This window comes from Musa acuminata, unplaced genomic scaffold, assembly GCF_036884655.1.
Source record: "Musa acuminata AAA Group cultivar baxijiao unplaced genomic scaffold, Cavendish_Baxijiao_AAA HiC_scaffold_1077, whole genome shotgun sequence".
In the NCBI taxonomy this organism is placed as follows: domain Eukaryota; kingdom Viridiplantae; phylum Streptophyta; class Magnoliopsida; order Zingiberales; family Musaceae; genus Musa; species Musa acuminata.
This window is the reverse complement of record NW_027021291.1, coordinates 316,929-337,997: the sequence shown is the minus strand read 5'-3', so window position 1 is coordinate 337,997 and position 21,069 is coordinate 316,929. Positions and strand designations below refer to the sequence as shown.

Below are 21,069 nucleotides of genomic sequence, written 5' to 3'. Positions count from 1 at the left end.
CCCTTACCATGTGCGGTCCTCCGCACAAAAAGCATCCTCCAGGTTTTGAGGCCTTGCCTTTCGAGTTCGGCCCTTTTTGGGAGCTCCTCTTCTTCTGTTCGCCCCCGAGCTCCTTCCCTCGAGAATGTTTTTGAGGGCGATTGCTTGAAGATTGTTTCCTTCTCGCTGGGTCTTCAGAGGAAACAAAGTCGGTGAGCCTTTCTGCAGCTGTAATTGCCCCGACCACATCGGTAACATTCCTTCGATTCAGCTCCTGTTGAGCCCATGGTTTCAAACCATCAAGGAAGCTGAACAACTTGTCCTTCTCTGACATGTCCTGTATGTCCAGCATTAGTGCAGAAAACTGCTTCATATAGTCTCGGATGGTGGTACTTTGGCGGAGTTGTCTCAACTTCCTTCTTGCGACGAACTCTATGTTCTCCGGTAGGAACTGAGTTCTCAACTCCCGCTTCAAGTCCGCCCATGTGTCGACTCGACACCGACCTTGTTGGATCTCCTCCCAACGAGTTCGCCACCAAAGTTTCGCATCTCCGTTCAGATACATTGTTGCTATAGAAACTTTGGTATCTTCAGAATCGGGCCTCGTAGCTCGGAAGTATTGCTCCATGTCGAACAGAAAGTTCTCGAGCTCCTTGGCATCTCTGGCCCCTCCATATCCATGAGGCTCAGGTGCCCTCAAATTTTGTGGCGGTGCCGCGCGGGTGTTGCCTCCTCCTGCATTCAGTGTTCTTGTAAGCATGGCCACCTTTGCAGTGAGTTCCGCCACAACATCTTGTAAGTGTTGCACGGAGTCTTTGGTGTCGTCAGACAGTCGATCGACTAGGGCCTCGACCTTGTCGATCCTAGACTCCGCTTCCTCTTGCGAGCTCTCTACCCCAACAAGTCTTTGTTGGTCATGGTAAAGTTCCTCCAAGCTCGCTTCCAGAACATACAGGCGGGTCTCCGCCGTCGTGAGTCTCTCCTTATGACTCTTCTTCCCAGTTAGCGCACCAGATTGTGCTTCCTCCGCTCGCGGAGAGTTGCCAACTTCTCGCTCGTCCTGTTCGCTGCCGCGCTCCTCTTGAGCGGCTCCAACAGCATGCGAGCGAGTGTGCACATGCAGCCCACCTGCGGCTGCTTGGGGCAAGGGTCCGGTTTGCCCCGTCTTGCTTGATTCGCCACGATGCTTTGCCATGGCGAAGTTGCGAAGTTCGTTCGCTGTTCGATCGAAGAGCTTGCCCGCTCTGATACCACAATGTCACGACCTTAGCTGGAATTGCCTAAGGCGTGAGGCACCCTTGCGGCCAAAGACGCGAACTTAGCTTGCGTTGCCTAAGTCGCGAGTCACCCTTGTGGCAAAGACGCGAACTTAGCTTGCGTTGCCTAAGTCGCGCTTCGCCCTTGCGATCTTGCTCCGCAAGGATCAGCCACTTTGTAACCTCTCGCAGGTCCCGAAGGACCTGTAAAAGAGAAAGAAAGTTAGATCGAAAGAACGAGCAACGGACAAGTCCCGAAGTCTCGCGAAAGGGGAAGCTTTACAAGCAATTCGTCGAACACCTTGTGTGCACAAGAGAAAAGAGGGGGAAGGAGAAAACAAGGCTTTCAAGGATGAACGAACAGCTGCAAGCCCACAAACAGCCGCTCACCTGGTCCCGGGCGCGAAGACAAGTTCCCGTAGGGGTCACGTGCGAACTTGCGAAAGAGAGTTCAACGCCCGGTATATAACCGAAGCCCCATCCAGCCATGTGCCACCCGGGGGGTTCCTGGGGGCTGAGATGGCTGACATTTTGGTGAGCGGAGGCAGTTCTCCGCTCACCTCCTGCGGCACGCGAAAACGGGCCGTTTTGGGCTGTTTTGGGGTTGTTTTGCTCGGTTCGGTGAGCGATCGCTTTGCAACACTGCAGCTTGTTCGAACTTACATATTTACAAGCAAAATGACCCAAAACTAAGACAAAACGTGCTGTCAAGCAGCTGTACATGCAGGGGTGAGCGACGAACGGTTCGTTGAACGGAGTTGTTGCGGTTGCGCGACGACCGTTCGTGACATTAGGGCGGCCCACCCACCTGGGTCTCGCCCCTCGGTCGCAGCCTGCCTGCACCGAGCACCTCAGCCGCTCGTTGCCGAGATCCACCTCGGCGCGGCCCGACCGCCTGTCGTGTTCCTCGGCCGCGTGGTGCCCGAGACCGCGTCCTCGCGTCCTGCCCGCCTGCGTCGTGCTACCAGGTCGCAATCACCCCGCCTGCGCAGTCACACCTGCGCAGTCACCTCGCCTGCGTTGTGCTCCTCGGCCCTCGGCCCTCGGCCTTACGCCTCCCGAGATCACACCTGCGCGGTTCACCCGCCTGCGTTGTGCTCCTCGGCCCTCGGCCCTAGGCTTTACGCCTCCCGAGACCACACCTGCACGGTCACCCCGCCTGCGTTGTGCTCCTCGGCCCTCGGCCCTCGGCCTTAGGCCTCCCGAGATCACACCTGCGCGGTCACCCCGCCTGCGTTGTGCTCCTCGGCCCTCGGCCTTACGCCTCCCGAGATCACACCTGCGCGGTCACCCCGCCTGCGTCGTGCTCCTCGGCCCCTGCTCCCGAGACACACCTACGTGGTTCACCCGCCTGCGTCGTGCTCCTCGGCCCCCCGGCTCTCGGGACACACCTGCGCGGTTCACCCGCTTGCGTCGAACTCCTCGGCCCCTGCACCCAAGACATACCTGCACGGTTTACCCGCCTGCGTCGCGCTCCTCGGCCCTTCGGCTTTACGCAACCCAAGACATACCTGCGCGGTTTACCCGCCTGCATCGCGCTCCTCGGCTCTTCGGCTTTACGCCCCCCAAGACATACTTGGCCGCTCCTCGGCTCTTCGGCTTTACGCCACCCAAGACATACTTGGTCGCTCCTCGGCTCTTCGGCTCTACGCCACCCAGGACACGCCTGCGCGGCTAGCCCGCCTGCGTCGTGCTCCTCTGCTCTTCAACTCTGCGCCACCCAGGACACGCCTGCGCGGCTAGCCCGCCTGCGTCGTGCTCCTCGCCCTCGCGGCTCCGTTCTCCCCGAAATGCGTCCGAAACCACACATGCTCCGTGCTCCTCGCCCTCGCGGCCCTTGGCTCTACGACTCCCGAAACAACACCTGCGCGCTCACCCCGCCTGCGCTGTGCTCCTCGGCTCCATTGCCCCCGAGTCCAACTCTGCTCGGCTTCCTGACTAAGTTGCGCACCTCGACCTCGTGCTGCTCGAGATGCGTTCGCGCGACCGGCTCGTCTGCGCCATGCCCCTCGGATCCGCATGAACAGCCTACCTGAAGTAAGAAGCCATGCATCGGACTCCCTGCATGCAAAAACTGACGCATAGCTCCTTTCGGGGGGGGCATATGATAGGGACAAAAATGGCAGCGTGCCGACCCCTCCGGCCTCCTCCGCTCCTGGGACTCGGCCACGGACTGTTGCTCCGCGTGGGACGGCGTGGCCTACGACGCTGCCACTGGCCGCGTCGTCAACGTCTCCCGCCCTGGCCTCTCCTCCGGGCCCGACTTCATCTCCGACGCCTCCATTGCCGGGAGGCTCTCGCTTGCCCTCGGCGACCTCTTCTCCCTTCGGTTGCTCGATCTCAGCAACCTCAAGCAGCTCACCGGCCCCATTCCACCCGCCCTCGGCCGCCTCTCGAACACCTCCTCCTCGACTCCAACCAACTCACCGGTTGCATCCCCTCCGCGTTCGCAAACCTCACCCGACTATGAATGCTCTATTTTACGTCTTATATAAAACATAGTTTAATCGGGTTTCTTTGTGCGAAACTACTTTCGATATTTAACACTTTTTCTTGAAACCACACACCAAGAAGTGTTAAGGTTTCAAAAATCAATCTTTTAATGCACGATTTTGAACTCTTTTGAATGAAACCAAAAGAAACCGTTGTTGACATGTACACCCGTTTTACGTATGTCATCAATGTTTTAAAAACAATTGGTAGAAGTTTTTCGGATTTTGAACTTGTAAACAAGATTTTACATTCTCTTTCTAAAAATTGGAATTCAAAAGTAACTGTGATAAAAGAAGCTAAAAATCTAAACAACTTACCACTTAAAGAACTAATTGATTCGTTAATGACATATGAAAATGGTGTACAATACACATGATGAACATGATGAACAAAACAACCTTTCAAAGAACATGAACGATTTGAGACATAGAACACAAGAAAACCACTTGAGCATAAGCTGAAGTGGTGATGAATTTGAACTTGTATAGAAATTTAAAAAGTTAATAAAACAAAAATTAAAGAATAAAAAAAACAGAATTCATCGCCTCACCTGGGCGCCATTCTGTCCGAGGAGGAAGGCAATAATGCTGACTCGACATGCGCTGACGTTATCCGCTCTCAGACAACGACTTCATCGTTGCTTGACCCCACGCGCTTGACCGAGGTAGAGGAGGACGACGACCGACCCTCGCCCATACCCTACGACATTTCGGTTCTCCACGTAACATCAATAGCAATGTCAGACGCTACCAGCCTGCCCCTTGCAAGCGGGCACATCAGGGAACAGTAAGCTTCCCTATAAATACCCTTACCTTCTGAATGGAAAAAGGGGACTGGAACTTCTACTTCTCCACCTAAAACCCTCTCCGCTTCCTTTAACTTGGTCGTCGGAGGGGTCAGGCCGAGCTTCCGACCCGACCTCCGTGCAGGTATGAAGACGCCCGACCTCCCGTTGGGCTCCCGGCGTGGAGCCGCCTCCATGAGGACCCAACGACACCAGCACGCGACCACCCAGACGGTTCGTCGAAGCCCACCTAGGAGAGATCCCCTCGTCGACCGAGCCCGAACAAAGCCGCGTCGGCCCCCGAGGCCACGGCTTACAGTTGTTTACCACAACATTTTGGCGCTAGAAGGAGGGCTCGGAATGTCGGGTGATCACCCGAGCCGTGTCCCTCGGACGTAGACAGCTGAGTTCCACCTGCGTGGTTTGCCCGCCTGCGTCATGCTACTCGGTCGCTCGATGCCCAAGACCTCACCAGCGTGGCCTGTTCGCCTACATGGTGCTACTCGGTCGCTCGATGCCCAAGGCCACACCTGCGCGCCCTGCCCGCCTGCGTCGTGCTACTCGGTCGCATTATGCCCGAGACCACACCTGCGTGGTTTGCCCGCCCGCGTCGTGCTCCTCGGCCGCGTAATGCCCGAGACCACCAGCGCGGCCAGCCCGCCTGCGTCGTGCTCCTCGGCTTCCTGCTCCTGAGACACACGTGCGCGGCCAGCCCGCCTACGTCGTGCTCCTCGGCTTCCTGCTCCCGAGACACACCTGCGTGGTTTGCCCGCCTGCGTCGTGCTACTCGATCGCTCGATGCCCGAGACCTCACCAGCGTGGCCTGTCCGCCTACGTTGTGCTACTCGGTCGCTCGATGCCCAAGGCCACACCTGCGCGGCCTGCTCGCCTGCGTCGTGCTACTCGGTCGCACGATGCCCGAGACCACACCTGCGTGGTTTGCCCGCCTGCGCCGTGCCCCTCGGCCACGTAATGCTCAAGACCACCAGCGCGGCCAGCCAGCCCGCTTGCGTCGTGCTCCTCGGCCGCGTAATGCCCGAGACCACCAGCGCGGCCAGCCAGCCCGCCTGCGTCGTGCTCCTCGGCTTCCTGCTCCCGAGACACACGTGCGCGGCCAGCCCGACTGCGTCGTGATCCTCGGCTTCCTGCTCCCGAGACACACGTGCGTTGCCAGCCCGCCTGCGTCGTGCTCCTCGGCTTCCTGCTCCCGAGACACACCTGCGCGGTTTACCCGCCTGCGTCGTGCTCCTCGAGCCGTATCTTTCGGCTTGAGCCATATTGCTCGGTCGCAGACCGCCGAGTCCTACCTCAGCGTGGCCTTCCCGCCTGAACTGGATCCCACAGCCCGAGCCACATCCTTCGGGTTGAGCCATATCCCTCGATCGTAGACTGCCGAGTTCTATCTCAACGCGGCCTTCCCACCTGAGATGCATCCCTCGGCCCGGGTCATAGCTTCGACACGAGCCGTGTCCCTCGGACGTAGACTGCCGAGTTCCACCTCAGCGCGGCCTGCCCGCCTTCACCATATCCCTTGGCCTTCACCGTGTTACTCGATCGCTCGATGCTCGAGACCTCACCAGCGTGGCCAGCCCGCCTGCGTCGTGCTCCTCGGCTTCCTGCTCCCGAGACACACGTGCGCGTCCAGCCCGCCTGCGTCGTGCTCCTCGGCCTCCGCTAGAAGGAGGGCCCGAATGTCGAGGGATCGGCAGATCGACTTGGACGAAGCCACAACTGAGGGGTCACACCCGATCGGGGCTCCGAGGGAGCGCGCCCCGTAAGGAGAACCTTGAGATGAACACCCCGCCACGACCTCGGAACGCTTTTGGCGGTCATTTAACGACCCGAGCTTGTCGCCACCCGAGGGTCCCCCTACCGACCCATCATCGATGTCGTCCGAGGCCTTACAGGACCTCGCCTATCAAGTCCGGGCTTTGACAGGCATGGTGCAAACCATCATCCCACTAGTCCCTCGTCCGGAGCACCCGCCTGCGATCTAACCAGTGCGGCAACAAGCGCTGCCTGTCCAGGCCCACACGCTACCTCCGGAGGTCCCGACTTCACCTCGGGACCGATTGGCCTTGCTCGGGGATCGAGCGACGACAAACCCGAGAGGTTGCCCGGAACCCGAGGCATTGTCTTCGGATTCAACGGACTCCCTGCGAGCCCAGTTACGCTTCGTTAGTCAGCGGCACGACAAAGTGCAGCAGGAGGTTCGCTGGTCAAGGGGGGAGCTCGGTGTGAACGCACAACAGGGGTCTCCGTTCACGCCCGAGATTCAAGGTCAGATAGTCCCCCCGAACTTCCAGCTCCCCTCTCTGGACGCATATGACGGCTCCACCGACCTAGCGGATCACGTGGCCACTTTCCGTGCCTAGACGGTGCTGTATGGGACCTCTGATGCTTTGATGTGCAGAGCGTTCCCCACAACTCTAAGAGGATCAGCTCGCACATGGTACAGCGGCCTGAAGACCTGGACGATCACCTCCTTTGATCAACTTGTCAGTGACTTCGAGTTCAGCTTCCTGGCTTACGCCCACCCGAAGCCGTCCGTTGTGCTGCTCCTCGGACTCAACCAAAGGGAGGGTGAGCCCCTCTCCAATTTTGTGAATCGCTTTACCACATAAATCTGGGGGTTGCCGGAAGCTCATCCCTCCCTGTTAATACAGGCATTTATGATAGCCCTGCGACCTTCCAGGTTCTTCTGGTCCCTCCTGGAGCAACCCACCACCGCGGTACCGATGATGCTCCAACGGGCCAACCACTACATCGCGGCGGAAGCCTGGATGGTCGGGAGGCGGGAGAAGCACAAGAGGATCAGGCCAAGCGCCACCCCACCATAAATGAGGCCTCCTCTTGAGCCAAGCTCCTCGGCCACAACCGGCCCGAGGTCACCTCTACGCGGCCTACCCGCCTAAGCTAAGCTCCTCGGCCATAGCCGGTCCGAGGCCTCATCCCGAGTTAAGCTCCTCGACCGCAACCGGTCCGAGGCCGCCTCCCGAGTTAAGCTCCTCGGCCGCATCAAGTCCGAGGCCACCTCTGCGCAGCCTGCCCGTCTGAGTCGCGTTCCTCGGCTGCATCTGCCCGAGACCACTACCTCAGCGTGGATCGCTTGAGTCGTGCTCCTCAGTTGCTTATTGCCCGAGACTGCGACCTTTACGCGGCCTGCCCACTTGAGTCACGCTCCTCGGCTTCATCTGCCCGGGACCACTACCTCAGCGTGGATCACCTGAGTCGTGCTCCTCGACTGCTTGCTGCCCGAGACCGCGACCTCTGCGCGGCTTGCCCGCCTGAGTCGCGCCCCTCGGCTACTTGTTGCCCAAGACCGCGACCTCTGCGCGGCTTGCCCACCTGAGTCGCGCTCCTCGGCTTCATCTGCCCGAAACCACTACCTCAGCGTGGATCGCTTGAGTCGTGTTCCTCGGCTGCTTGTTGCCCGAGACCGTGACCTCTGCGCGGCCTGCCCGCCTGAGTCGCGCTCCTCGGCTTCATATGCCTGAGACCACTCCCTCAGCGTGGATCGCCTGAGTCGTGCTCCTCGGCTGCTTGTTGCCCGAGACCGCGACCTCTGCGTGGCTTGCCCACCTGAGTCGCGCTCCTCGGCTTCATCTGCCAGAAACCACTACCTCAGCATGGATCGCCTGAGTCGTGCTCCTCGGTTGCCTGTTGCCCGAGAACGCGACCTGCCCGCCTGAGTCACACTCCTCTGCTTCATCTGCCCGAGACCACTACCTCAGTGTGGATCGCCTGAGTCATGCTCCTCGGCTACTTGTTGCCCGAGACCGCGACCTCTGCGCGGCCTGCCCGCTTGAGTCGTGCTCCTCGGCTGCTTGCTGCCCGAGACCACGACTTCTGCGTGGCATGCCCACCTGAGTCGTGCCCCTCGGCTGCTTGTTGCCCGAGACCATGACCTCTGCGCGGCTTGCCCGCCTGAGTCGCGCTCCTCGGCCTCATCTGCCCGAAACCACTACCTCAGTGTGGATTGCCTAAGTTGTGCTCCTCGCCTGCTTGTTGCCCGAGACCGTGACCTCTGCGCGGCCTGCCCGCTTGAGTCGCGCTCCTTGGCTTCATCTGCCTGAGCCCACTACCGCAGCGTGGATCGCCCGAGTCGTGCTCCTCGGCTTCATCTGCCCGAAACCACTACCTCAGCGTGGATCGCTTGAGTTGTGCTCCTCGGCTGCTTGTTGCCCGAGACCGCGACCTCTGCGCGGCCTGCCCGCCTGAGTCGGGCTCCTTGGCTTCATCTGCCCGAGACCACTACCTAAGCGTGGATCGCTTGAGTCGTGCTCCTTGGCTCCATGCCGCCCGAGACCACACCTGCACGGCCAGCCCGCCTGTGTCGTGCTCCTCGACTCCATGCCGCCTGAGACCACACCTGCGCGGCCAACTCGCCTGCGTCATGCTCCTCGGCTCCAAGCAGCCCGAGTCCCATCTCTGCGCAGCCTGCTTGCCCGAGCATGTACCTCGACTGCACGTCGCTCGAGACTACCGCGGCACGCCTAGCCCGCCTTACTCTCTAAACTTGGGTCATACCCCAGGTAACGGATCGGCAACCGCACGATAAGAACAAATACAGAAAGCTGAAGCCATGCCTCAAACCCCCGTTATAACAACCAACGCATAGCTTCTTTCGGGGGGGGGGGGGAATATGATGAGGGTAAAAATGGCGATCAGTCTCAGGACAACGTCAACTGCTCCAAATGACGTCACGCGCCTCGGAACTGATCAGAACGTCGACCGAGGCACATTAACATCCTGCAAAAGCCAAGTCCAACACGCTACGCTACCGCTTCTATCAGACGCTGAGCCAAGCTCCTCGGCCACAACCGGCCCGAGGTCACCTCTGCGCGGCCTACCCGCCTGAGCTAAGCTCCTTGGCCATAGCCGGTCCGAGGCCTCCTTCCGAGTTAAGCTCCTCGACCGCAACCAGTTCGAGGCCGCCTCCCGAGTTAAGCTCCTCGGCCGCATCAAGTCCGAGGCCACCTCTGCGCAGCCTGCCCGTCTGAGTCGCGCTCCTCGGCTGCATCTGCCCGAGACCACTACCTCAGCGTGGATCGCTTGAGTCGTGCTCCCCGGTTGCTTGTTGCCCGAGACTGCAACCTTTGCGTGGCCTGCCCACTTGAGTCGCGCTCCTCGACTTCATCTGCCCGGGACCACTACCTCAGCATGGATCGCCTGAGTCGTGCTCCTCGACTGCTTGCTGCCCGAGACCGCGACCTCTGCGCGGCTTGCCCGCCTGAGTCGCGCCCCTCGACTGCTTGTTGCCCGAGACCGCGACCTCTGCACGGCTTGTCCACCTGAGTCGCGCTCCTCGGCTTCATCTGCTCGAAACCCCTACCTCAGCGTGGATCGCTTGAGTCGTGCTCCTCGGCTGCTTGTTGCCCGAGACCGCGACCTCTGCGCGGCCTGCCCGCCTGAGTCGCGCTCCTCGGCTTCATATGCCTGAGACCACTACTTCAGCGTGGATCGCCTGAGTCGTGCTCCTCGACTGCTTGCTGCCCAAGACCGCGACCTCTGCGCGGCTTGCCCGCCTGAGTCGCGCCCCTCGGCTGCTTGTTGCCCGAGACCGCGACCTCTGCGTGGCTTGCCCACCTGAGTCGCGCTCCTCGGCTTCATCTGCCCGAAACCACTACCTCAGCGTGGATCACTTGAGTCGTGCTCCTCGGCTGCTTGTTGCCCGAGACCGCGACCTCTGCGAGGCCTGCCCGCATGAGTCGTGCTCCTCGGCTTCATATGCCTGAGACCACTACCTCAACGTGGATCGCCTGAGTCGTGCTCCTCGGCTGCTTGTTGCCCGAGATCGCGACCTCTACGTGGCTTGCCCGCCTGAGTCGCGCTCCTCGGCTTCATCTGCCCGAAACCACTACCTCAGCGTGGATCGCCTGAGTCGTGCTCCTCGGCTGCTTGTTGCCTGAGACCGGGACCTGCCTGCCTGAGTCACGCTCCTCTACTTCATCTGCCCGAGACCACTACCTCAGTTTGGATCGCCTGAGTCGTGCTCCTCGGTTGCTTGTTGCCTGAGACCGCGACCTCTGCGCGGCCTGCCCGCCTGAGTCGCGCTCCTCGGCTTCATCTGCTCGAGACCACTACCTAAGCGTGGATCGCTTGAGTCGTGCTCCTCGGCTGCTTGCTGCCCGAGACCACGACCTCTACGTGGCTTGCCTGCCTGAGTCGCGCCCCTCGGCTGCTTGTTGCCCGAGACCGTGACCTCTGCGCGGCTTGCCCGCCTAAGTCGCGCTCCTCGGCCTCATCTGCCCAAAACCACTACCTCAGCGTGGATCGCCTGAGTCGTGCTCCTCGGCTGCTTGTTGCCCGAGACCGCGACCACTGCGCGGCCTGCCCGCTTGAGTCGCGCTCCTCGGCTTCATCTGCCCGAGCCCACTACCACAGCGTGGATCGCTTGAGTCGTGCTCCTCGGCTTCATCTGCCCGAGACCACTACCTAAGCGTGGATCGCCTGAGTCGTGCTCCTCGGCTCCATGCCGCCCGAGACCCACACCTGCGCGGCCAGCCCGCTTGCGTCGTGCTCCTCGACTCCATGCCGCCCGAGACCACACCTGCGCGGCCAACTCGCCTGCGTCATGCTCCTCGGCTCCAAGCAGCCCGAGTCCCATCTCTGCGCAGCCTGCTTGCGCGAGCATGTACCTCGACTGCACGTCGCTCGAGACTACCGCGGCACGCCTAGCCCGCCTTACTCTCTAAACTTGGGTCATACCCCAGGTAACGGATCGGCAACCGCACGATAAGAACGAATACAGAAATCTGAAGCCATGCCTCAGACCCCCGTTATAACGACTGACGCATAGCTTCTTTCGGGGGGGGAATATGATGAGGGTAAAAATGGCGATCAGTCTCAGGACAACGTCAACTGCTCCAAATGATGTCACGCGCCTCGGAACTTATCAGAACGTCAATCGAGGCACATTAACATCCTGCAAAAGCCAAGTCCAACACGCTATGCCATCGCTGCTATCAGATGCTACCAGGAGTACGGTCCCGCTCCCGGCGAGCGAGCACATCAAGCAACGGTAACCTTCCTTATAAAATCCTCGCACTAAGCAGAAGGAAATAAGAGGGAGGAAGATGAGACAAACATCCCACTATACCTCGACTAATTTGATCGTCGGAGGGGTCGAGCCGCACTCTCCCGACCCGACATGTGTGCAGGTACGAAGACGGAGCCCTCCACCAAGCGCCCAGGAGCCGAGCCCCCTTCCCGAAGGAAACAGCGACCCGTCGACGCTCGGACCACCCAAGCGCGATCGCCTCGGTAGCCCCCAGGGTCATCCAACGCAACCCACGATCATTCGGACTCGAACCAAACCGCATCGGCCCCGAGGCCACGGCTTAAAATTGTTTACACTAACACTTAGTTAGGTTCAATTTGAATACCTCTACCATTTATGGCTTGCACAATATTTTTCTAATAATATATTTACAAATATATGTACCAAATCTAAATCTATGTTTATATAAGAGGACCTCGATAAAATGAATATTATTTATGTTTTTATTTTCATCACAAGTAAATTTGATTAGGTTTTGCACTAATCTCCAATCTCCATCCGATATTTAAGAGCGGCAGAAGTCGTGAGATTGTTAAGAAGAACCGTTTAATTCAAAATCATATATCATGGTCTACATCGACTCAAACTATTTATCATGGTATTAAGTTTCAATTATATATTGGTACGATATTTAAGCTTTTTTTTCACTTAAGTTCAGTTTACGATCATTCAAACAAAAATCCTATTTATCATGTCATATCGTGACAAATCTGAATTTTAATGTCACTCTAGTGTTTAACTGGTTGACAGCGTTGCTTTTGCATTAGAGAAACCGTCGAAGAAAGGCTGCTGCTTTGAACGACATAGAAACAAGAATACCAATGCACAACTTTATGGCATCGTGTTTTGCTGCGTCTAACTGTGCCCTTAATGCAAGGATTTCCTGGAAAATTTACAAAGATACACCAAATTTAGACATACTAAACCAAAAACTACGGACAGAATTATGAGTAATTTTTTTTCTCCTTGATCTAGGAAACTTACCCTGTCGAGTTTGGTAATAAGTTCCGTGGTTTCTGCACTTTGTTTCGCTAACTCGTCACGTAACTCGTCACATATGCACCTAAACAATTAGAAAAAAGAAGTTAAAAGTAAAGCTACTACATTCATCCGGTACAGTACATTAAAAATGAAAGCTACTTGCAATAAGCACATACATAATCATTGATCGATGCTACTGATGGTAGTCCTATTTGTTTGTTCCAGGCATAACAAAGGTGATAAAAAATGAACAAACTCAAATGAAACATTGGATCAACATTAGCACAGTGATCTAGCAACACTCAGACCAGAACGTCATGATGATAAATCAGAATTCAAATCAACATGAACTCTGGTTTTTTGTTACCTACAACAATCTAGTGGATTGTCAGTAAAAGTCAGATTTAGCACCAAGTTTAACTATTTTCTTATGCAATCGAGATCTCTTCATCTGAACTAGCATGGTTAACCTAGTTGTTAAATTAAAAAGGTGTATTTTCTGTAACAAATATGGACAATAATTCAGCCTGAGATATCACCACATATTCCATTATCAAAAAGACATTAACATCCCTTACTCTCTCTCGAGGTTTAGATCCAAGCGCTGCCCAACAGTTACCTTGTCGATTTCATATCTGTTTAAGACAGTGAGTTTAAATTAAAGAAAGAAGTATTAATCTGGATATAATTGGCTCACTAATCTGTTATATACTTCAATGCAAACCAGACCTAAGTTCACTACGCATTTTCTCGATATCAACTCGAAGTTTTTCAGTCTCTCGTTGCAGCAATGCATAGTGATGATCCTGCAATCATATGACATAAGTTTAAAAAAAAAAGAGTATATAGAGTAGAATCTGAACAGAGTGCCTAATGAACTGTAAATTGACAATCTTGTTACCCTCTTGTAGTATTATAATAGATAAATCAGCTATCAGTTGATACATCACAAGACTGACTAACATGTTCACAATCCAACTGAGATGTACCTTTACTGAATGATATTAATTCCATGCTTTGATGACCAAGCTTGTTGAAACTGCTAATTTCAAATATGGCATGATAAAGTTCAACATGTTCACAAGTACTTTAGGGTGTCTTCATCAAAAATTTCTGAAAAGTTCCTTTGGGAAGAATATTCATGGAAATGATTGCAAATGCATGCGATATGTCTAATCATAAAAGGTCTGTTAACTTCAAAGTGATTATCTGATCAAATAAGTGTTTAGTAAAACAACTTCTTAACAAATATCGGTAGCAGCAAAGCTACTGACATTGGTGGAAATGGCAGTGGAAAAAATACACACTAATTGTTCAATTTTTTCAAGCTAGAAAAGTATCAGTTCTGGAAGTCTGCCATAAATTTTTCATGCATTATGCGTCATTTGCAATATTAGCAGTTCTGGAAGTCTGCCATAAACATAGCTAGAAACACTTGTGGGTGCAATATTTGCTATACTAACAAAAAAGATGCTTGTTGATGCTACCACACAGACTTGTGATCAAATCTATCCAAACTAAATCAATAACTTAAACATAGATTGAAGTTTCTAGACTCATTTTAAACTATTCTCACAGTGGATGTACCGAAAACTCATGCCCAGTTTGTCAATTCACAATACAAATAACTAATATATAGTGAGCATTCAATTACTTAAACTGATATGAAAAAGGTCTCCTGTGATATTTCCGGATATATGAGAATTGAAATGTAGCAAAACAAGAAAAAGTGAAGTTATAGGAATCAAATAAAGGGGAAATAGAAAACTGACATGGGCTTCCCCATTACAGACTCATTGTCTTTTCTTTTCTCCGCTCATGTTTCCGGATAGGCCATGGAAACTTGCCAACCGATTAGGAATATCAACTTCTATTCTCCGCTCATGTTGAATTTTTTTGAAGAATTAACCAGATTCAGATATTTAAAAAGTAGTTAAAATTGCCATCTTTTGAAAATGCCTAATGATAATTCTAGTGCTAACCTTAGATTCCTTTATCCCTGTATAATTTTTAGCTAATTAAAAGCTCTCTACAACTACAAGTATGCACATAATCTCTGACACTGACGGAAAAGCATTTTAACAATGACACACTACGGAAAATAAAAATAAAAAAAGTATTTCTGATGAGCCCGCTCATTTTCATCATCTATTACCTTGCTTCCAAGGATTGAAAGCATATAGTGCTATTGCCCTACAGCCCGACGTACTTCTTTGTGATACAATTGAACGGTGTGTCACGGACAAACTTCGAAACAGGATGTTTGATGTAATGCTTACGTATGTCCGTGTCTTTCTATTTGTTTATGCTTTGCACAACATATAGATGGACAACCAAAGGTTTAATAGTCTCATTTTAGTTGGGTTTGGTAGCCTCTTTAGGCTTGTAAATAAAGGTTGTGTCATGTAGACACGTGTGAGAGATTATTCGATCTGTAATGAACCATTTTACCCTTTTGTTGTGCAACTGTTCTGAGCTTATAAAGTCTATTTGTAATTTGCATTGTATATGAAGTGTTTTTCGGAAATGTTTGCTTGTGGATTCCGAGTGAGGCGTTTACTCTAACCCGTTTTCTCTTTTGTGGGTCCTAATGGATCATGGGAGGTTTCGGGGAGACTAACCTTTGCGGACGGACACGCAAGGGTGCCGCACGACTTAGGCAAAACTAGCTAAGTCTGTGACAGATGGTATCAGACCGGGACAAGCACCCATATAAACACCTGACATACAAATCTGGGGGACCAAGTGAGGTTGCGTTGAGGGCAGTCAGCACACGCGCGACCGTTTGGGAGAAAACGGGCATGGAGATGTAGGAAAAAGGAGTCGCTCGGAGGAGCGAGCATCTGAGACTGGCATTCGGAGGAATGACAAACCCTTCGCGCAAGAGGCACCACGAGGACAAGCAAGCTGGGAAGAATGTGAAGCGCACAAAGGTTCGAATGGCTGAGTTCGAGCTACGGCTCAACGTTGACAACAACACTTGATGGTGCTCAAGGCAAGTGAGGCGCTTGGTAAAGGATGAGACAATGCAAGGTGGAAAGAGTTGCTCAGCGATCGAAAGAGCTGTGCAAAGCTCACAGAGGTGAGAGGAATTGCTAACTCAAAGAATTCGGTGCTCATGTAAGGGCTTGCATGCGGATGATGGAATGTTCGTGGCCATCCCAAGGCGACCGAAACTCGGTGCCAAGGAGCATTGAAACTTTCTCTTCGGCATGTGAAGGATACGTCCGTGGAAGGCTAAAGTGTGCAGCAAGTTCAGCATGTTGCTAGGGCTTGAGTGATGCAGCGGGGGCTGTATTGACGTAGAGTCGCAATCTAGCAAGTGCGTTTGCAGGAGGCGGAACAATGCACAGTTTGTTCAGCAAATCGGAGTAGTCTAAGGGGATGGTGGTCTCCGAAACGAAGAGAGATGTTGCTACAATATGACAGTTATTTAGGAGGGATAGATCTCGGTTATCCGGAGGGAGAATCATGTGCAACAGATCGCACATGTTGAGGAGGAGTACCTCAAAAACAACAACTCCACGAAGCTCAATGGATCGAGCGAGCGATGAGGAGTCGTTGAATGATCTCACTTAAGAGAATGCATTGGTGGATGCATTGCGAGATCAAGTGAGAGAGCGATCTAAAGCAACATAAATGAAAGCACACTTGGGAGTAGATATGATGATCAGACTCAAGGAAGGGCTGACCCGAGGAATGGTGGGCGTGAGGGCCACCATCAACTCAATGCAAAACGAGGAGCGGAGCAACTTGGGTGTAACTTGGCGAAGTACCCAAGCCGTATGAAGTGAGCCGGCATAAAAGATGGAACATGGAGCGGAGGCACAAAGCTTTCCTTGGACAGAGGTCAAGGACATGAACTCTTGCAAAGGCAAGAGTAGGATTATGTTGTTCCATAGGTCATTCATTCTGACGGAGCGGACTCATCTTGTATGGTGCCAAAGACGAAAAAAGTTTATGGGCACATGCACCTTATCTCAGAGAAGCATTTGATGGAGGAACTAAGGCAACTCAACTTGCGGAGGCGAAGTTGGGTTCAGAATGCCTTGGCACGGGGCAAGAGGATGCGGAGGCAGGTAGTCTTGAAGAATATGCCACAGTGATGCCATTCAAGTTACTTGAAGGAAGCGATGTGCAGCGGAGATTGTGCTTGTAGGGGCAGAGGCCCAGAATCCAGACAATGGTGCACTAATTATAGCGAAGTTGGTGGACTTCGGGAGCTACTAGGCGATGGATTGTCCTAGAGCGATGCTTCAACTAAGTGTGACCCAAGAGCGGGTGGATGAAGGTCGATTGTCAAAGGAGCGAACAAAAACGAAAGTGGAGACCCTGCAATGTATTGGCAGAGGCTACACATAGAGGGTTCACAATTCAAGTTCATCCCATAATGATCAGAATGCAATGGAGATGTCACCAGGAGGCGACATGGTGCAGCGGATCGTGGTGGAAGCAGTTCGTGGCAATGCGATTCACACGACACAGTCCCGTGAGGGACTTTATCATACGGAGGTATGATCGGGAGCTACTGGGAGCTCCACTTCGGTGAACAACACGACGGTAAGAAGAGCTATGGATACAAGGAGTGAAGGCCATGGTACCGTAGAGGCAGGTCTTCCGTGCGTGCATCGAATTTTGAATCGGATGGTCATCAGCATATGGAGGCTGTGTACCACCGAGGGAAAAGTTCGAATGCAAGTACCAGTGAGTCCCATTGGGGGGACTTGATCATGCAGAGGTATGATCGAAACAACTGGAGAGTTGGACTGCTCCAGAGTCATATTCGCTTAAGGGAGCCCGACAAGCCAAAGGACAAGGTCGAGTAAGCGAACGTTGCTACCAAGGAAGCTAAGGAGAACATAATCGGTGCAAATCCTACAACGTAATGGCAGAAGCCATGCATGAGAGTTGCAGTCTATCTTTCCATCAACCAAAAGGGATCTGCTTGGAGAACACAGAAGTGTTGAAGCAGGGAGTCGAAAGGGGCGAGGAAGCGACGATGAGTCCAGAGGGACTTAGCTACCAAAAATCAAGTATCAGTTAGAATGGAGGTGGACTCGGTGAAAAACCACATAAACATATCTACTGATCGTGAAGAAAATGGATGCAGATGCGAGGCGACGGATAGTAGGGCCATGGGCATGGTAGCGCCATGGTATCGCAGAGGCGGGACTTCCGTGAAAGTCATTGATCCCTTGCTCTCATGGAGGGAGAGCGCTTGGCCGTGAAAGGGGCCGAGGAGGTAGAGCATGCAGAGGCAAACTCCAAGTACCGAGATAAGGCTGAAGGGCAGAGGCCAAGGAACTTCGTAAGACCGGTGTCAATGAGCTTCTCATCGAGATAGCCGAAAGTAAAGGACTTCGGGTCATATAAGAGTGCAAGACTAAGGAACGAAGCAGGCAATACGCGGTACTGTACCTTTGCTACTCAGTGGAGTAGGCGGCAGGGTTGATGGAGAAGATGATACAATCCCAGAGGCGACCAAAACTATTAGAGACTTACTCCATGTTGGGGGTGAAAACTTCCTACATTCTAGAAGTTCGATGGTATTGAGAAGGTGAATCACAGTAGTTAACTCAATGCAAGGAGTGCAAACACTTCGAGTGCTTCAGACGTGTGAGCAAAGAACATGCGAAGGCTAGTAACCAGCTCGATGCATGAAGTACAACAGTTGAGGAGGTGGGCGAAGTCAAGTAACCTTTGCCTTCTCAACTCTTAAGAGAATGGGCGAAACCGAGTACTCCAATTCTCTTATCTATCCAGCAGAGGAGCTCTGCACAGGTTCAAAGACCCTTCGAAGATAACGGAAGACAATAGTTGTCAAATCCTCACCAACGGTGATCGGTACTACTAAGAACAGATTATCCGCTTCATTTCCCAACAGAATGTCATCGAAAGCAGAAGTAATGCAAATATACTTGGAAGTGACAACTAAGTTAATGAAGAGTCAATGGACAAATTTTATGGAGGAAGGGACCCAAAACTTCAGAAAGTTTGGAGGCGATGCTCGTTAAAGCTCCAATAAGCATCCACCCAGTTCAAGCAGCATGAGGCATTTGAGAGACTAGCGCATAGTAAGGATGGTCTTTTCCTTCATCTGAAGGATCCGTAGGAATCAACAAGGATCAACACAACTCAGCCAACCCCACACCAGAGTCAAAGTCATTGGCAAGTTGAAACAGCATATCAGATCAAAAGTTCGACTACTCAACAATAACAACGGAGAGCAACTGGGAGCCAAGAGGCGCATTGCAGCTAGAGCGGAAGATTGAAACCTCAACATAGGCGAGGAGTTGTAGTGTCCACAAAGGCTTCGACGAGGACGTCGAAGGGATGAGTGGGGGAGATTGTCACGGACAAACTTCGAAACAGGATGTTTGATATAATGCTTATGTATGTCCGTGTCTTTTTATTTGTTTATGCTTTGCACAGCATATAGAGAGACAACCAAAGGCCTAATAGTCCCATTTTAGTTGGGTTTGGTGGCCTCTTTAGGCTTGTAAATAAAGGTTGTGTCATGTGGACACGTGTGAGAGATTATTCGGTCTGTAATGTACTATTTTATCCCTTTGTTGTGCAACTGTTCTAAGCTTGTAAAGTCTATTTGTAATTTGAATTGTCTATGAAGTGTTTTTCGGAAATGTTTACTTGTGGATCCCGAGTGAGGCGTTTACTCTAACCCGTTTTCTCTTTTGTGGGTCCTAACGGATTATGGGAGGCTTCGGGGAGGCTGACTTTTGCGGACGGACACGCAAGGGTGCCGCACGACCAAGGATTGAAAGCATATAGTGCTATTGCCCTACTGCCCGACGTACTTCTTTGTGATACAACTGAATAGTGGGTGAGATGCAATCAAGTGGAGCAAACCTGCGAGCCCTTCATTTCCAACTTGAATTTCCAGATATTAGAATCTTGAATCATCTCACTCTGTGTTAAACATCACACACAACAAAATGTCAGCAAATGTGAACTACAAAGCAACAAAACCTAATAATACTCAAGAAACATAAAAAGAGGTCAAACCCTCTGCATCTCGGGCTTGGACACAAAGGACTGGGCGACACTCTCCAAGCTCTCATTCAAAACCTCCGTGATGGTCGATGTGATGGCCTCTGCTTGCTTCGACGGGACCCCTTCCTTCTCCAACCTCCAGACCTACACAAGCAAAAACACAAATGTCAGCAAATGTGAACTACAAAGCAACAAAACCTAATAATACTCAAGAAACATAAAAAGAGGTCAAACCCTCTGCATCTCGGGCTTGGACACAAAGGACTGGGCGACGCTCTCCAAGCTCTCATTCAAAACCTCCGTGATGGTCGATGTGATGGCCTCCGCTTGCTTCGACGGGACCCCTTCCTTCTCCAACCTCCTGACCTACACAAGCAAAAACACAAATGTCAGCAAATGTGAACTACAAAGCAACAAAACCTAATAATACTCAAGAAACATAAAAAGAGGTCAGACCCTCTGCATCTCGGGCTTGGACACAAAGGACTGGGCGACACTCTCCAAGCTCTCATTCAAAACCTCCGTGATGGTCGATGCGATGGCCTCCGCTTGCTTCGACGGGGCCCCTTCCTTCTCCAACCTCCTGACCTACACAAGCAAAAACACAAACACCTGTAGCGCAACCAAGACCCCCTCCCATCAATCAAACACCGACAAGGTAGCGCAGTACCAGAGCGAGCGTGTCGATAAGGCAAGCCCTACTCCCGTTGCTCTTGACGAGTTGCGAAGAGAAGCGCTGCAGCAGCGACAAATTGGACCGAGGGCACCCGACTTGCGCCGCCGGCAGCCGCATCAGCGACCAGCAACGAAACCCTAACGCGGCGGCGCCTCTACTGCAGGTGATAGCCGCCGCAGACATCTGGATCGCGAAGTGAGAACTCGTCCGTCCGATTCGAGATCGAGGGGGATGAAAACGAAAAAAGGAATTATATTGTCGCGCCCGCTATCGACAGCCTTTCTTCTTCCTGTTGCTTAGGCCGCGAAGAGAAGGGTTTGATTTGGCTTCGAGGCCCCCTTGGCGCGGTTGCTATGATGACGAAGACCGCGGAGCAGAGAGTTGGCAAGGCAAGCATCATAAGTTCATGTTCATAGCATCACACGTCTAATAATATTATTGTCATCCTTTTTTAGCTTATAATAAAAAAAAATAATGCTGTCACAGTTGAACAAAGAAACTAATTAAAATAAAACATATTTCTCTATTATAATTAATTGATTGTATAAAATATTATGATCATATCTAATAAACATAATACAATAATTATCAACATGAATTGTAAAAAATGCGGTCATATCTAATAAAATTTTATTTTATTGGATTGTAAAAAATATTACCCTCATCTCTTATAAATATAAACAATAATTATCTACATATGGATCTTAGCAGATTTTAATAATTTTTAATATTAGTAAGATTGATGTAAATACTCTTAACTCGTCACTTAAATCTAACACTTTTTCAACAATTTTCATATAATTCATTTATCTTTCTCATCTTTCCT

The 21,069-nt window shown here is 52.4% G+C and overlaps 1 protein-coding gene across 2 annotated transcripts; it reads right to left on the bottom strand.

The window, feature by feature from the left end:
- Window positions 1-12,217: 12,217 nt before the first annotated feature.
- Window positions 12,218-20,648, bottom strand: LOC135666169 (uncharacterized). Of its 2 annotated transcripts, XM_065177741.1 has the most exons (6): window positions 20,238-20,648; window positions 19,802-19,933; window positions 19,424-19,483; window positions 13,286-13,362; window positions 12,560-13,191; window positions 12,218-12,458 (listed from the first exon to the last, which is right to left on the bottom strand). In XM_065177741.1, exons 1-5 carry the CDS (start codon window positions 20,424-20,426, stop codon window positions 13,131-13,133), a joined length of 519 nt encoding a protein of 172 aa, XP_065033813.1. In that variant the 5' UTR covers window positions 20,427-20,648; the 3' UTR covers window positions 12,218-12,458; window positions 12,560-13,130. The 2 variants fall into 2 exon arrangements, 1 of the variants encoding a protein (XP_065033813.1); XR_010509720.1 differs by lacking the exons at window positions 12,218-12,458; window positions 12,560-13,191; window positions 13,286-13,362; window positions 19,424-19,483; window positions 19,802-19,933 and adding an exon at window positions 20,021-20,155.
- Between the last annotated feature and the right edge of the window lie 421 nt (window positions 20,649-21,069).